Source organism: Anser cygnoides, chromosome 10 (assembly GCF_040182565.1).
Source record: "Anser cygnoides isolate HZ-2024a breed goose chromosome 10, Taihu_goose_T2T_genome, whole genome shotgun sequence".
Lineage (NCBI taxonomy): Eukaryota > Metazoa > Chordata > Aves > Anseriformes > Anatidae > Anser > Anser cygnoides.
The window spans coordinates 6,345,191-6,362,848 of NC_089882.1; the positions used below are offsets into that span (position 1 = coordinate 6,345,191).

Sequence of the window (17,658 nt, forward strand, 5' to 3'; positions counted from 1 at the left end):
GGTCCAGTTGTATATGTTAAAATGCTTCAAGAGAGTTTGCATTTTAGAGGAAGAGAAGACTCATGTTGCATGAAATTCACAGAATTCACAATTTCTTTGCTTTCTACTTAGAACCATTGTTGACATTTTACATATACCTCTGGAATGTGGATTCTAGGGAATCTAACAAGTATTCAATAGTAGAACTAAAAATGTTTGCTGTCAGTGGTGGGCTGTTTCTTAACCTGGATGAGAGGTATCTCGTTGGTAGCTGTCGTAAGCTGTGAGACAAATGTCCACTTGTAGTCGTTAAGTCACTGATCAAGAACAGTGGAAGGTGAGTTCTCAGTGGTAGGTCCGGTACTTAATGTAGTGAGCATTTAGAGGTGAACAGAAGTGATCCCAATGCACGTCTATCTTGGCTGCTAATTGTAGCAAGCACAGTGAGATGGACCTAGAAATCGGAGAGTGCTGGGGTAAGTGTCTTGCATCCAGCAGAAATTGTATTCTGTGATATAATTCTTTCAAAGCATGAGAATCTTTAGTGTCTTTGTAACAAACTGCTTTACTACTGTAGTCCCTGGAAGTGATTTTAAGCTTTATGAATGTGATCTGACATGGGAGTCTTTGCTTACAGACTTGGGCTTTTTTCCTTTTTTTTTTCATTCAGAATTTCTTTTGCTCCTTTAGCTTTAGTTTCACCTCTGCTGTTTTCTGTTTTTCTTCAGGATGAAAGTGCCACTTGCATATGCTATTAATAATAAATTATGTTCTACTCCAGGAGAGGGTTTTTTGTAGAAGGCTTGCTGAAATTGGAAATGCCTTTTTTCTTCCCAATTGGATCTCCTAACTGTAAACACCCTGTTGTGATACCTCATTAAACCCACCCTACTGTAGCAACTTTCAGAATGGTTTTATGCTGTGTTTTTCAGAAACTAATTTTTTTCCAGTGTGCTACAACATTGCACATATGGTTTTATGGATAATTTTAATATGAATGATGGAGGTGACTCGCTGAACAATCAATGCATTTTAAGAACTTGCCAAGAAATTTGCTGATAGAATATAGATGTGCCATCTATATTGGTGATTTAGGGGATAATACTGAGCTGCATGGCATTAATGGGAAAACAGTCGAATTGCCACAGTCTCACTAAATTGTCATTTTGTACTAGATCATAGCAAATGGAAGAGATCGGCTTTCTTAAGATGACATAAAAGCTGGAATTTTTTTGTGGGAGCTTGTAAATAAATGGAGACTGGCTCGGCTCCAGAGAAATGTTTTAGCTCATAAAGAAGTTTCCATAGGAATTTAAATCAAGTATTTCATGGTTATGAAGCTGATAGAAACGTTTAAAAAGTTCATAAAGAAGAAACATTCAAAAATGTTTTTCTTAATTTGTAATTTGATGCCTGAATACGAGGTGTGTGCATATGTATGTGCCTTTGGTATCACAAACATTTGTTTCAAAACAGTCATAAAATTAGAAGTCTTGTAGAAAGCTCTTTGGATGAAGAAGTTCACATGTCCTACAGAGGGGTAACATCTCTGAGAATGTGGATTGTATAAATTATTGGAGGAGAAACGTCTCTAAGCATCTTTGTGATCATCATCCTTACAATAGAGAAATGAGTAAGGGATGTAAAAAGAAACATGTTTTACCAGGAATTGTAACCTCTTCTCTCTCTAAGCTGCGTTGTAAGCTCTCCCGAGGGATTTATTTGTGTTCCACGGGTCCAGGGCTCTGATATGTCCCAGCCTCGTAACCTTGGCTCACACTGTTGACAGCTATGAGAAAGTCCACAGAAAATTCAGGGTGGTAAAATTACAGGTAAGGTTGTGGAGATGGGATTGTTAGTGGCTTAAGGATTCCAGAGGTAAATGGTGATGTGGAAAATAGGGAGTAGAGGTGGGAATTGCTGGGTTATCAGGTCAAGTTGTTAGTGCTAATGAAGCTGGTGGAAGATGGCAGCTCACTAATATTTGAGGATCTGCCTTGGAGAGCTGCAGAAGCTGACCTTTCCCCTCTTGACTGGTGCCTGGCTACCTGGGACTCCAGGTGTTTTATCAGGGTGCTGAACCTACTAGCCAGTATCACCCCCCCATCCTGGTGTGTTGACCAACAATTGCTTTTTGTTTCGGCGTTTGAATGTTTTGCTTGCAGCCTCTCTCTGCCCCTAGCTAAGTATGGCAGAACACGGTGACTCAAAAGAGAGGTGGTAAAAGAATAATTGAAGAGAGATTTTAATATTGTAAGGTGTTGTTTTTTCTCCTTTCCTCAAATAAATCAAATTCAGTAAACTAAGGGGCACATGATGTATCAACCCTTGCACTTAGGGCTTGTTATGAAGGTGTAACTAGAGCGCTGCATTAGGCTTGTACCCATCTTCTCAGAAATCTCCCTAAATGAATAGCATCTTTAAACTCAGGCTGGTTCCAGTTTTGCCGGTACTCGCAAAAATAGCGGAGTGGGGCTTCTGCAATGCAACAGAGCATCAGCTGGTAACACAGCTTTCTCCTGTTAAGTCGCTTTGTGTCTGTAACTTTCTCTTGTGGTGTGACCAAAATGTGTCCGCCGCATCCATCCGACTCAGTAAATCAGAGCCTGTTGACACGGAACGCCTGCGCTCCATGCTGCCTGGATGAAAGTCTCTTAGCTCAGGCTTCTAGCTGTTTTAATTTTACTAAATGACTTCTCGATGTACTTTGAGTTTGTGCAGAGATGGCTTTTAGTCAGTTATCTCCTTAATCTGTGCTGTTATTTCAAGGTAATTTTGACATCCTTTCTGAAGTGCTTGAAGTACTCTTCAGGAAGTTTGCCATTCAGTATGCTATTTCAGCTATCCGTGCCTGCACCACAGATCCCTAGAGAAATATTTTGATGCATTATCGCAGCATGACTGCTGTGGTGGTGCCTTCCTCTTTGTGCGTCCCAAAGAGAAGGTGCTGGGTGAGGTGGTTTATTGCCTTGGCTCAGTATAGCTGTTCTTAACTAAATGAGGTACGCTGAAGGTGAGCAAAATGCGATGGTCACTGGCAGTGGAAACCATAGCTCTTTAGAAGGAATTGTAGCTTTCATACTGCCATTAGTGGCATAGGATTTCATCTTTCTTTGATCTTCCTTAAACACCAGGAGGATATTATCAGACAGTGTAAATGATGCTCCTAAATCCTGTATCTAGGTCCTGAGTCAAAATTTGATGTTCAGAAATACAAAATTGTATCTTTCCTTTCTTCCTTCCCTATTTATTTAGTTCTTACGCTTTCCTAAAATAAGAAAAAACACTTGTTTTCTTCTGTATTCTCCTTATCCCATACAACATGGACTTAGTAAATTAAAATTTCTCGAGGTCCCGATTATGCATTTACTGCTATGCGAGTTACCAACGCATCCACGGAAATCCTTGGTGCTTTCTGAGGGCTTCAAAATTGCTGGTGTATACATGCAATCCTTTTCAGGGCTGGAATTTCACTTTGCAAAGAGTATATCAGAGTTTAATACATAATAAAGAATGATTTAGGCTTTTTCTTGAGTGATGAGTGACTTGTAAGTAGTAATGCTTCTTTTTAAAGATACTGTCGAAATAGTGTTACCACCCGTTAAATCAAAGTAAATTCATAATCAATTATCCTTTTACTTTATGTAGTTGTCTTCACTGAAGAAGAGAGAGAGCAGCTGAGAAGGTTCACAAATAAATCCTATCTTCTGGATAAAAGAAGCCGTCATCACGTGTATCTGAGCTTAATTGATATCCTTCTGGCATATTGCTATGACATCTGTGTCAATGAAGGAGACCAAAATGTAAGTAATTAAAAAAAAAAGAAAAGAAAAGAAAAAAGGAAGTGTAATATCTCTTAGTAACCTGTTACCAGACCCTGTTCTGTTGTTTGGAAAACTTAACTTTCAAAGTGAACTTGGTTCCAAGTGTTTAAAAACACATAATTGACTAAGTTACAACGAAAGACATTCCATCTCTAGATTGAGCTGTTGGGATGCAATTAGGGATTATTGCAATTTCTAAATACTTCTTCGGGAGCAGAATTTTAGCTTTGGGAGCAAAGTGGAAGGAGATGTGGGAGATTACAGATACTTCCCTTTGGTTCTGATTTGTGATGTCTTGTTTATGTAAACGTGGATTTCATGAAAGCATTCCTATATAGACGGTTCTTCAGATTTTTTTTGACAGTTTCATAATAGATATGTATGCTGATTTGGATTCTGAAAAAGTATGGAAAATCATTAAGTCTGTAGGATTGAGACTATGAATTCAGTGTTTTATATAGGCAATCGGTACGTGCTTTTAACAAAAATGAATTTTTTTAGACTGATTCATTTTTATTTTTAAGCTTTTGCAGTGAGTATGAAAAATGTTTGAGGCACTCTTGAAACTGTTATTAGGCATTTAAAATCTTAAAATCAATACACATTTAAAAACAAAACAACAACAAAGTTTTTTTTCTCCAGTATTCAAATCCTGGGGGGAAGTAGGAAGGCGGTTTCCATTTTCAGTATTCTGGTGTTTCTGTCTCTTGCGCAGAACAGCAGCCAGCTTTATTTTGTGTTTTGTATCCTAGGCTTTTTGTAGGGTATAAAGAAGGAAGAAAATAACAGAAGTTTAGTATGGATTCTGTGCAGTTCTTTGGAAAACTTGTCTTTTTAAAATGGACCTGCTTTCCAGATAAAAATGTTAACATCTCCTCTGCTGATACTAACCAAGGAGATGCTTTCTGTATGCTTTTAATCAAAATACTGCAACATATAATCAAAACCATTCTGTTTTAATCAGACTGAATTGTGAAGCATGGATTTTAGAATTGCAGGCAGAACTGTGCAGACCTGCCTATTGAACAGAGTAATCGCAGGACTCCTGTATCATTTGTTAATGTTGCACAAAGATGCATATGTGTGAGGAACACATGCACAAATCTTCATTGAGCTTTGCAATAGTCATATATGGTATATGCAGAAAACACATTCTGTCTCATTTCTCTTTAATAGGAAGAACTAAGACATTCAGGCCACACAAATCTTTGCGAAAGTCAGGGTTATAGTTGAAGGCTTCCTGGCTTTTAGCCATAATCATCCCCCTAGACCACGCTACCACAAAAATATTACAAATCTGCCACATCTTAAGAATAATGACATTTTATGTGTACTGCTGGCTTTAGGACACCCTCTGAAAGCCAGAAGTCTTGAGCTGTTTTCATGAAACAAGGCATTTTAGCTTGATCTGTATTTATGCACTGTGCAGATTGACGTTTCTGTTGCTTGCTGAAAAGGGACAGAATTCCACAAAAAATAATTTCCTGTGATTGGTGTTGTATTTTAAAGGCTTTGTGCATGGGCTAGATATTCCCAATACAGAAACCATTTAAGATATTTTAACATCTGCACTGCAATAAAACTTTGAATGCTGTCCTGTGACCATTTCAATGCATATAATGTAATTACTCCTTCATGTTCACAAAGGTTCTTAAATTGCTGCAGGAATGTTATCTTAAATAGTTTGCCAGCTGTCTTGAATGTTGAATTAGATGATATTTGTTTTATGGTCTCCACTTAAAATCAGGTTGAATCATCTTGGAATGTCAGGAAACTGAGTGCAACATTGTGCTGGCTGGAGGTGAGTTCAAACTTTTGCTTTACATTACACATTTGCAGTATTATTTGTTCTTGGCATTGTACGTTGCATTTGAGGAAAGCTTACTTGTTCGGTATTGAAGCTCAAATAACTGTCTATCCACTTGTTGATAAATATTAGAAGAAATTGATTGTGACCTCTGGGCTCCCAGTTAGTGGTAGCCCCAAGAGGCTCAAGCATGACCTCTGGTCTGCCTCTTGGTGCTGGGCCTTGCTCTGGACTGTTGTGGAAGAGTTGAGCTCAGGCAGTACAAAAAAGCTGCTTATCTGAATGCTTTTGTTTCAGATTTCTTGCAAAGTTAGCCAGTTGACATATATTGCTTTATTCAATCCCTTCTTTTCAGCACTGTTGTCCCATTACTTGTGGGGATTTGCTAGCCCTTTGAAATCAGCATAGACTGGAGGGAACAAACTGTTTTTTTCTATTGTGTGCTTTCACATTGTTTACTGAAAGCTCACAGACCTCTGTAATTAAGTTGTCACACAGCTGGGAGTGGAAGGGACGTTACCTGGCCTGCGGACGTTTACTGCTCATGATGGCAGCGGGCTAGAAGGGTCTGGCCCTCCCTCGTTCCTGAAATTACTGAGCCACGTCTCAGTTTGCGGGATCGAAAATGAGATTTCTGACAGGCTATTTGGGTTCAGTCCTATGACCACTTCTAGTAGTGGTGAGAGATGTATTGGGTAACAAGAACTCGTGTTCACAACTGATTTTCCAGGTCGGTCAGTCTTCCTTTGTGTCCGGCTGGGTGTCCTGTGGTAGCTAGTCACGGAGTGCAGCTAAAATAGTGATTGCCTTAACTCCCGAATGTTTTCAGATCGATATCCTAACACAAGCAAAGGAGTTTGTTGCATGTGCTCATCCTATAATGTAGCAGTTCTTGGCGCAGCCTGCGCCAACAGTATACTTCACACCCAGGAAATTCAGTCTCCTGGCACCAAGCTGTTAATAACTATATCTGTTATACAAACCATGTAGAGGCGGGTGTTTTCATCAATCTGTAAACAAAATTGCCTCAGCTATGGGTTGTTTGAACTGACTGCCGTTTTTGAACTGATTGTCATGTGTACACACCTTAGACTCAAATAACAAAATATGATTAAAATGCTTATCAGCAGTCATTAAAGTGAAAAACGAGTTGAGGTGGTCATATAATACTAAAAAGTGCTCACTGTCAGCAAAGCACTTTTATTAATTTTAATAAATTGTGGATTCAAGGTGAAATAGGTATTTTTATTTGAATTCATAAATGGAATATTTTGTCTTTTGAAAAGTGAAAGCTGGAAAAGAAATCGCTCTTGTAAGAGAGTATGTAATAACTCATTAATGCCTCTGGTCTGAGTAAATTAGAGGTCTTCCTCACTCATAAAGGAGGACAATGAACTGCTTTCCCTAGGCAGATATATTTATCCTTGCCTCAAATGTCTATAATTTTCATGAAAGGCAGCGTCGTGTATCATTTTTAAAGTTCTTACATGTACACATGTATTTTGTTAATATCATGTGTTTTTAATTTTTCTTAAAAGAAAAAAAATCTTAAAAGGCTTTTTATAGCTTCCCTTTAATATATGTAATAATGTGGGGCAGATGGAATTTATTGCTTTAATCTAAAGAATGACAAAGTCTCAAGTTAGACGTTTTATTCTAATGTTCCCTACTCTTTTTAAATTCAAAACCACTGAAACGCATAGGACTTCTGTTATTCTGCTCTGCAAACTAACTGCACAGTCTTGTTTCTATTTAACATGTTGATTTTCGTGTCTATCAAAGTACAGATTTTAGATGCATAATACATAAACTACTTTTCATCTATGCTACTTCTCCTTATGTGTATAAACTTTTCCTTATATATATAAAAAGAAATAGTAGTTCTTTGTATTGAAAAGTACACAGACTAATTCAGATTTTTCATTGACATATGCAGTGTTTCTATGACATTCATGATGTTCTGGTATGTTTTGGAAGAAGAGTGCTCTGCTATCCACTGCACAGACATTTCGACTTGGTGACACGTGCCTTGAATGATACAGTCATGATACTACAACTAGGTAAGCGTTCAGCCACATTGTCTGTATGTCTGTTTAAAAAAAAAAATCCACACAGACAAAACAAAACAACAACAAAAACAACAACAACAAATACTTCCTAATCTTTTGGCCAGTTTCACCTGAACTTGATAGATAGCCACATTCCTGGACATCTGCTGGCTTTGTGAAAAGGGGACTGGGGGGTGAAGGGAATACAATTAGTGTACTTGCCAGGAAAGAGCCTGTGAAGCACCTCATTAATTAGGCAGCAGATAATGCATGCAGTTGGGGGGGAAATTCAGCTACATTATTCACACCAGAGAATCCACACAAGTGTTATGAATATCTCATCCTCAGAAAAACCTTTGATCAGAGCTAGTATCTTAATAAATCAGTGTAGCCCAACTGTGATTTGTAAAGCTTTAGGGAAAAGGTCTTCAGAGAAAATTACTGTAATTATTAACATAATGTCGAATTCTAAAGTATTTTTCTTTATATTGTATTTTTCTGGTTTTAAAGTTTTTTTTTTTCTGTTAGTAAATAACATTAATAAAGCTTTTTTATGGTAGGTTAGATACTATAATTGTTTTAGACCCTATTCTAAAGGTTTCTTATGTTTTTATTTCTGATATATTTCAAAGCAGAGTCACTTATTGCTACAAATGTAGCAAGAGTTCTGCTGTTTTGTTGTTCTTTGTGTTCAATTGCCTGACTGAAGTCCTGTTGAAAAAGACTAGAAGGATTTCCGATAACTTCCATGATTTGTCTCTATTTAAAGGAAGTTTTTAAAGCATCCTCTTCAGTTGTTCCACCTGTTCAGTTCATGTTCTGCTGATCACAGTTTTGCAGTGATGAATCTGAACAGCTTCCTTAATAGGATTTATTGTTTGGAAGATCAGTTCTTTTAATTTAACCCTTGTCAATCCTGTTAGGATTTTGACAGAAAGGAATTCTAATGTAACATTAAATTCCTGCTCTCCTTGCCAAAGGACAGACTTTCAAAACTGCGGTTATTCCAGCTTCACTTGTGCAGCTGTGCACAGCCACAGTTGTGTACCCATCAGTAACCAAAAGAAGAATAGATCGTGGATGTGCATCCTAACAAGGGTTTGGGATGGGGGCTCCAGCTGCCTCAGCGGCGCTGGAAAGGCACGTGCGAGCCTCACAAAAAGGGATTTGTGCTCGTTTCAGCCGGAGTTGTTAACAGCAGAGAGGAGGGCGATATCTTGAGCCTGAGCAGTGATTATCTCTGGGTGCTGTCCGGGAGGCTGACACAAATACGTGATTTTCTTCGTGTGGCTGTAAGGCTGTTGCGAGGGATGTTAGCGAGTTAGCAGCGTGGTGGTAATTGTAGCGATTATTACTGGCTCTTGTGAAAAGTCTGGGTTTTGTGCATCAAATTGGTCTTTCCTATTACTTTCCTATTATTGTGTGTGTTTAGAGTGAAAAGTGCTATGTTTTTTAAATAGCCAACTTCCAAAGTATTGGGAAAGATTAAAAAATGGCTATAATACCTGTCTGCAGTCAGTGGGGCAGAGGAAAAAGCGTCAGAAGAAATGGGTTTGCAGATAGTGCTTGTACTGCTGAGACCTCTTTGTTCAATGAGAATGTTTTTGCCTCCAGATTTCACTGGAAGTCAAGCCATGCTTTTGAGGGATTTGTTTTTACAGAATACTGGGCAAACTATGCAACGTGCAAAGCATAGCAATTAAAGACAGCATTAAATGCTCTGTTACCCTTCTTGTTTGGTGCACGGGATGCATCATCACCAGCCTGATTCAGCACTGTGTTGCAATGCAGGTGTGATGACTGCAGGTAAAAATGACTGTCAGCTAACAGGTAATGAATGCAGTTAAACAGGACCACAAAACTATTCCTTGCTATGCAAGAGGACAAGTGTTTAACTCCAAGGAAGTACTGGCTTGAGTTGACCACGTCCTTAAGTTTTCTTTTCAGGGTGCTGGTAACAGAAGATGGGATATATAATGTATTTGATAATAAAATCAGGTCATTTTGGATGCAATTTGGCTCAGGTGTGTTCATACATGTATTTATTAATAATGTGCTCAAAATCTTAGCTGCAGATTTGAAATTTTGTGTACCAGGACAGGAATAGTCCAAGTATAAAATGGAAGCAACTTAATAGACAGATGTTAGGAAAGTCATTTCTATTTGAAAGTTTTTCTGTACAATTTTTCCACTATTAACAAAATAATTAAGGAAAGAAATATTCAGCTTTTAAAAAGTTCTCGTATTCTAAAGAAATGAGCACAGTAGAAGAATTTATTCAATAATAGTAAAGAATTCTGATGGAATTGAACTGTTATATGTGAAGCTATTTGATTTTATTTTTTAAATGTTGGTGCTATCTTGATGTATCACTTCCAAAATACAGGGTACTTAATTTTTAAGGTATTAAGGACTTTGCATGTGGTTGAAACGCTTCTTAATTTGAATTATGACTTCCCACCAAAGTGTTAATCATAAGACAAAATGCATTAAGCTGATTAATATTAAGGTCTTTAGCAGATTTTCTCATTCTGTTTTAGTTAGCAATAATACATAAAATACTTCAGCACCGCTGTTCAAACCAGTGTTGTCTAGGATATGTGCTGTATTGTTCTTTGGATAATTAAAAAAGAGAATGAAATAGTGGCACGTACTAGCTACAGTGCTTTTTCCAGCAAAATCTGTATTCTGCATTTATGGAAATATATGGAGCCCTTTTTCAGGAGACTTCTAGTAAGTACGTGGCACGAGCTGGTTCTGTCAGTGTTTACTGCCATTGTGCTACCGTTGCCTAATGCTGAGTTGGAAGCCATCATCTGTGAGCTAAAAATAGGGGACTTATTTATCCTCTGTGACACAAAATATGCTTTGCCTCTTTCCACACAGAAGTTAACGCTCGTAGATTTAGGGTGAAATAATTATCGCTGTTGGCTGCAGGGTAAGTTATTGCCAGGAGATTTTCATTCAGAGGTAGGGAAGAGCCCTTTGCTTGTTTTTCAGAATGGCATTCTTCTCTCTGCTTAATGAGACCGCTGTTTGGTTTGTTTCTGCAGGTGAATATTCCTTCTTGCACATATGGAAAAATACAGGCTATAGGCAAAATAATGTAAAATAAAAGGATGATTTTACTTCTAAACATTCAGTATTAAAGCCAGTAGAGTTTCATGATTGTGTAAAAACAGTAGTTTTGATATCAAGTGGCAAATAGCTGGGGTTGAATTATATCAATTTCAAAAGTCATCTGTGGGAAGAACAGGATTTCTGAAACTATGCACAACTCAAGCTGTGGGCTGCCCCCTGCCAGCTGTTGTAGCAATGAACTCCAGCAGAACCCAGGGATCTGCAGCTGGGTGCTCTGACTTCTGGAACTTCGGCCCTGGGTGCTCAGCCTCTCTGTTCTTCCTCTGAGGCTGCAACTGTCCTCATCGTGTGCCCAACAGCAGTGGGATGATTCTTAAACGTCAGGAAAGGAAACCACCTTTGTCTCAGAAAAACGGTGGGTTAGTACTTAGGTTTGAGATCTCATTTTTACAGTATATCCAATTCCAAGTTGATGTTGTGCTCCTTTACCTCTAACACTGATCCTTAGGCTAAAGATAGAGGGTATTACCGGTTGTATTGTCACACACTTCTGGGTTCTACATCTTTAATTTTAATAGCTTAGAATGAAAAATACTTGACTTTCCATTACAGAAGTTGGAGTCTTTTTATATGTAGTTTTAAATATAACTAATGGGTTTTCAAATAGTCAGAAATAGTATCTGTACTTAAAAGTGGTGTATATTTATTGATCAGTATAATGTAGAACTGTAACTTTACACAGGTCATTCACGTTTTCCTGAGATTATTGAAGTTTCTTGTTCCTGACTGTAAACATTTAGTTCTTTTTTTTTCTAAATAGATTATTTTCCTTCCTCACCCTTGAACTTCAGTGCTTGCCTCTTCATGGTATGGGAAGAAAATGAAATTGGTTATGCTTGATACGTCTTCATGTTCTGTTCCATGGCTTTCTTAACTACAGTGTACGGTGAATTTTAAAAAATGAGAATTCTAGGGCTAGAAAATAAGTGAGACTTTAAAAATTAGCACGTTTTAAGTTTGCTTTGACAGGCAACGTTTCTGTGAGTGGGACTGACATCACTGCCAAAAAATTCCCGTACCTGTTCATCTTTTGGCTTCAGCAGTTCCCTGTTCCAGCTCGCTGTATGGTTTCACAAACGCTGCCACTGGCACATCGCAAAGAGCTGCGCAAAAGCGGGAGGTGCAGGAGTGCAGCGGGGTACTGAAGGCAGCGTGAGCAGGAATGGTGCTGGGTACTGAGCTGCAGCCTGAAAGTTAAGGCCAGATGCCTGCTGGAGACTTAAATAGGCATATCCAAAGACAGAACCTAAAGGTGTGGGATTTCACAAGAATTGGCTAAGAATCATCTGTGTGTTATGGGATACCCTACTTCAAGGCTTAAATAGTGTTTATTCTTCAGTGCTTATTTTTGATTCCTGCGGTAAGGAGTTTTTTAAAGACTTATTTACCAGGGACACGTGTAAGATGCATATTCTGAAAGCAGAAGTTTGTTTGCTGTGCTCTGTGTTCCTCCTGTGTAGTACTCCCTGTTTGATGTATTGCATGCATGTGCATACATAAAATCTCCGTGTGAACGTGTGAACCCAAGCAAATCCATTGAAGAGCCGTTTTTCTTTTCCATTTGCTTTCATTTTGTTTTAGTGTTCTGTCTCCTCAGCTGAAGATCATCATGCGTATGTTGCTGACACTTTCATCTTTTCCCATCTTTGTTACCACATCTGAAAACCATGTTTGTATTCCTTCAGCTATTTTATTGCTGTTGTTGATCAGCAGCGGTACCAGGCACTTGCTCTGAGTTCCCAAAGGCAAGGAGATGTGCTTCTGTCACTGCTCGGCCACCCCCTGCAGGGCTTCGGCTGCCTGGGGAGGAGGAGGGTGGCTGTTCGTAAAGGCTGCTGCAGTTGAGCAAAGGGAATACCTGTCTCCAATGTAACGTAACTGCGCTTGATATAACTTTCTGCTGACTTTCTTTAAATCAGTCTCCCCTGGAATGTCGGGACTGGGATGGAGTTGCTGATGGCAGTGTCACAGAGTCCTCAAGAGCCACATTTTCACCCGTGCTGTTCCCAACCTGCCTTCACCTTCTAGCATTCCCACTCGTGTGTCACTCATACACAAATTTATTTTTTTTATTCTCGTAACAGAAGAGATGTATGATCGTGAGAGGCAACACGATGAAAATTTAATCTACATTAATGTCGGTGTATCTTAGCAAAGAAGGGTTGAGCTGCCAAAAAAAGCAGCTGTCTTGTTTCCCATTCTATCTTGGTATGTGCAATGTGACTTAGTAGAGATCATTTCCACAATCTGTAAATTAAATATAAAGTTATATATTCCCTTTCCAGTGAAAGTATGGGGGGGGGGGGGGGAGACATGAGGTTATAGAGTCAGTATGTTAGTTGTAATAGCAAATTGTCAGAAGAGTCAGAAAAACACCCCAGACCATGAAGACAGACTGTAGTGCCCTGTCTCTGGAATGCTTTATCTGCGTACTTAAAGTCAATTTTGTAACTATAGTGTAATCTTCTGGTCATGTTTCACAAATGAAGTGTCCCGTACTGGTATACAAAATCATATTTTTATTACAAGGATGTATAGCATGTTTTAAATATATACAGGATTTGAAAGTGTTGTTCCAAGGCAGAGGTAAGGTAGGTGGTGGCCTTCACTGAAGTCACCTTTGTACAGGAGATGCTGGGGTTCACCCATGCGTGCAGCTGCTCACTGTGCAGCCGTGGGCTGAAAGAGGAGGTGCCTCTGCTAACCCGGGCACAGCTCTGGGGTTCCCGAATGTCCATGCTGAGCAGGGATTAAGGCTGGCTAGAACTGCAGCCTCTGTGAGGGCAGAGATGTTAAGCTACTGTAAACGAAAACTGTAATTAATGAAGAAGGACTACTTCTTTGTTGAGAATTAGTGTTCGAGTCACTAATTTACATAGGTACTTGGCAGTTGAGTAAATGTAGTGGATGTTGTAAATGGTTCAGGCTGGCAGCTTGACAGCTAGAACCAAAAAGTTGAGCAAAATTTTAATTCCATGTATAATTTCTTTTTGAAAGAGCATACTTCTTTGTAGTCAAAATAGTTTGGTTTGACAGGTTTGGTTTGACAGGCATTGATGGTGATGGAATCTGAAAGTTCATCAGTTATACTTGGGATTGTAATTTCTTCTGCATTCTTCCCTGACTTTTCTTCAGTTGCTTCTTTTCCAAAATAGTACTTTTGATGTACATTTTTTATTTTTGTTTGCCATTGCTTTGTGCTCTCCGTGTTCTTTTTTTATACTGCAGTCTTCCCCATCTTTTCACTTTCTTTCTCTGTCTATGTATTTTTCAGCATGGAATTACTCCACAACAACCAACAAACAAAAATTTTGTGCTCAAACAGCAGGGGGAGTTCTGATCTTTTTTCCTTTTTTTTTTAATTCTGTAAAATGTAATTTCATCCATGTTCAGGTTTCATAGCCTAGGAGGAGCCGGTCTCTTGGGAGAGGGTTATTAGATTCCATTTGCAGTAGTGGCTGTTTTCATTTGAATGTTTTTTTCCCCCATTAAGCAGTGAAAATATTTTTTTTGTTGTTTAGTGTTCCAGCATTTAACCCCTTAGCAACTTCCATCAGAAAACTAAAGGAGGAGATTTTAGTTAATTGGAATTTACATGAAGAAGAGAAGTTACTAATAAGAAATAATTGCATATGAACAGAAACAAACCGACCACAGAAGGATTTCTGGTTGTGGAATGAGGAAATGTTGAAGGCTTTATCTTTTTCTGCATTTATCAACTGTACGTCAAATGGCATTTTCTTGAGCCTGAAGTGAATTTTTCTTTCTGGAGGCTCCCTTTGCCAAGTTACTCTGTAACTAAGAGCAGTAGGAAAAGTTCTGCTTAATTTAAAGCAATTGTTAGCTGTTAGGCAATGGTATCGCTTACATGGGCTTACACAATTGCTGTGGCTTCTGGGTGCCTGATCTTGCTCTGGGCTGCGTGTTTCCAACCTTATTTTTTCCCAATGCAGGTGTTTGTGTAGGCATACAGAGAAATAGGCTTTATGTTTTTTTTTCAGCGGGGGAATGATGATGGGGCATAACCTTTTTGTTATTTGCGAGTCACTTTCCAGCTTGAGTGTTTTTTTGATGTGGTATAGAGCCATACAGTGAGAAGAAAGGAGAGGCAGGGGGAGGGGGCTTCTTGAGCTGTTGAGAATTACACGCATGACTGTGCCTCGAGGCTTTAGTCTTGCAGAGATTTTCTTGCTGAAGTCAGAGGCTCTGCATCCACAGAGATGTGGGAGCCGAGGGGCAGTCATCTGACTGCAATTCTGAGACGGTGAATCAACTTAAAGTTACAAGATGGTTGTAGATAGCTGTTATTAAAGTCTCAAAGGTGGGAAGAAGGTAAAAATTAGTCATTATGATTTCTAGTGAATTACAGAAATAAAAATCTATTTCCAGGAAGAGCTGCGGTTCTGAAGTGTCTGCTGGACATTCACAAGATTTTTAGGGAGAGCGACCCTGCCTACCTCCTTAATGATCTCTTCATTACAGACTACTGCGTCTGGATTCAAAAAACCAAGTAAGTTCTGAACTTGTTATTGACGTGGGAAAGTTTTTTAGCATACTGCATGTAGGAACAAATAATCAGTAAAACCAAAATACACGCTACATCCTATAAATGGAAATGTTTTCAGTCATTTCATTTCGTAACCTTGTTATCCAGGTATTCCTACAACATGGGGGAAGACATCCAGTTCATTTTTTATGTAGTGGCATCACTGGAGAAGGGAGGGAGGAGTTGCATTTCTTTTTTAAATACAGGTGTGAATTTTCATTGATTATTAATGGTTTAGGGGAAAAACAGCTTTAGGGGAATTTTCATGCCATTGCAATCCCAGGAGTAAGAGATTTTAGAGGACCTATGTAACATTTGGAAGATGGTTGGAACGAATTCGAGTTCAGCATTGAATTTACAACTTCTCATAGAATTGACAGCTTCCAATTCAGGTCAAATGCACATGCAGACCATTTAAATCTGTATGAAACAGTTGATTTATGAACTGTAGCAGGTGTACCAATTGATTATTAACACCAGAGTAAGTGTCTCAAATTTGTGTGCTGCATACTGTTGCCCCTGTAGTTGCTTGCCAGCTCACTCTGCCTGGCAATATGCTTTGGCTTCCACTTCTCTGGAGAGGAAACAGTGACTCTGCCACTTCCAGACTAAATCGGGGAATCATGGCCTTACTAATACAAATACAAAAAGTGCCATTGTCACGTTTGATAATACAGCAACATACAGATTTCCTAACAATGGTTAAACGTAGTCTTTGCCTTCTAGTTCACAATTCAAGAGGAGTTTTCTGGGGGTAAAAAAAAGTCAGTGTGCAAGGTACTGGAAGTGATGAGGGGATATAGAGGGAGCTTGGTAATTCTCACGATCAGAAAGGGTAGTGTGCAAGCTGGCTTACTTTTCTTTCTAAGGTTAAAGGCCTTTTGTTCGCAACTGCTTATTGTGTACTAGATGATTCTTACTCTTCTCTATATGTTAAAAGAGATCATGCTCCTGCAGGTGACGATGCACAAAAGCAACTACGGATGTTTCCAAAGTTTTTGATTGATGAAACCTGATTAGTTCCAAGAACAGCCAGTTCGTTCCAGATCTCCATTTCTGAGGGGTCTTTTTCACTCAGGCCTTAAATACAAGTATGGGGAAATTCATGTTCAGGTTGAAGTTGACTCGAAAAAGTAAATGAAAGAGAGAGTTATTTCATGATCTTTCACAAAGAAATGAGTCACAGAACAGTGATATCACTGCTGCCCATATCAGTGAATATAGTGATAAGGAAGTTAGTCAGAAAACCCAAGAATTTCTTTAAACATAGCAGAAGAAAATGTATGGTAGATATAAGTGACTGATACATTAACACATTTACTCCCAGACACATACATTATGTACCAGTTAAGCAGAACTGACAGCTTCTGGAAAGAGGGCAATTAAGCTATCTTGCTGTCATAATGACATGGCACAATAGTTGTCTGTCATTAGGAGAACAAGAGAAAGAGGAACAGTAGAAACCGTTGCCTATTTTTAGGAATGAATTTGCCTGAATCAGGAAAGCATTTAAGCATATGCTTAAGTCATTCCTGGTTCAGTTCAGCAGTGAGGCATGTGCTTGAAGTTAAGCATGTTTTAAGTGAATGGGGGCACTTTTTTTCCCCTTGTAAGTGTTGAAGGAAAGTATCGAGTCCACTTTTCACTCAGAAAATACCTAACAGATTTGGAAATGGTTGGTGAATGGTCTGGTAAGAACAAGGGTTCCAGCTCCCCAAGGTGAGTACGGTGTTGGGATGGGAGGGTGGTACACATGCCATTCCAGGGGAAGAAAGTTGTTACAGCTCTCTGATAATTGCCTCTGTGGGAAAGAGTTTTGGGAGGGGAAGGAATTTATAGGTTTCTTTAGTGGTCTTTTAATGAAATAATTTGCGTGCCCACTCGGTTTGGATACTTTCTCTGTTTTGTTTCTTAGCTATTCTTTGCTCTGTGCAAGCTTTATTAACCTCCTTTGTCTCCATTTTCTCCTCTCTATTCATAGTTGTAGTCCCAGGTTACCCTCAAAAATCTGTGAAGGGTTTTTCTTTTCTTCCTCTCTTTCCATGATATGTGACCCAGTCCTAGTGGAGGTTGGGGCCTCTTTGTTTAACAGTTAAAACAGATTGTAGGTTATTTTTAGTGAAGAATCTGGGCGCTTTAAAAACAGCTGGAAGCAAGATTTTTAGCTTACCTGTACTGGCAGAGAAAACTCTGGGAGTCATAGGTTTAGGGAAAAAAAACTATGGCACAGGCAGAAATGCAATGGATGTATCATATGGTAGTGAGAGAATAGTCAAGATAAAGCCTTCAGGAAGAGAACCCCACAGGTAGTTA

General features: G+C 38.9%; 1 protein-coding gene across 3 annotated transcripts in view; it reads left to right on the forward strand.

Annotated features, from left to right (window-relative positions):
* SHQ1 (SHQ1, H/ACA ribonucleoprotein assembly factor) overlaps positions 1–17,658 on the forward strand; it is a 48,163-nt gene that overhangs the window by 10,480 nt on the left and 20,025 nt on the right. For all 3 annotated transcript variants that reach the window (XM_048068461.2, XM_048068470.2, XM_048068466.2), the window contains exons 9-12: positions 3,628–3,782; positions 5,551–5,604; positions 7,547–7,670; positions 15,189–15,309. In XM_048068461.2, the coding sequence (XP_047924418.2) occupies positions 3,628–3,782; positions 5,551–5,604; positions 7,547–7,670; positions 15,189–15,309 (454 nt within the window). The remainder of the gene's footprint in view (positions 1–3,627; positions 3,783–5,550; positions 5,605–7,546; positions 7,671–15,188; positions 15,310–17,658) is intronic.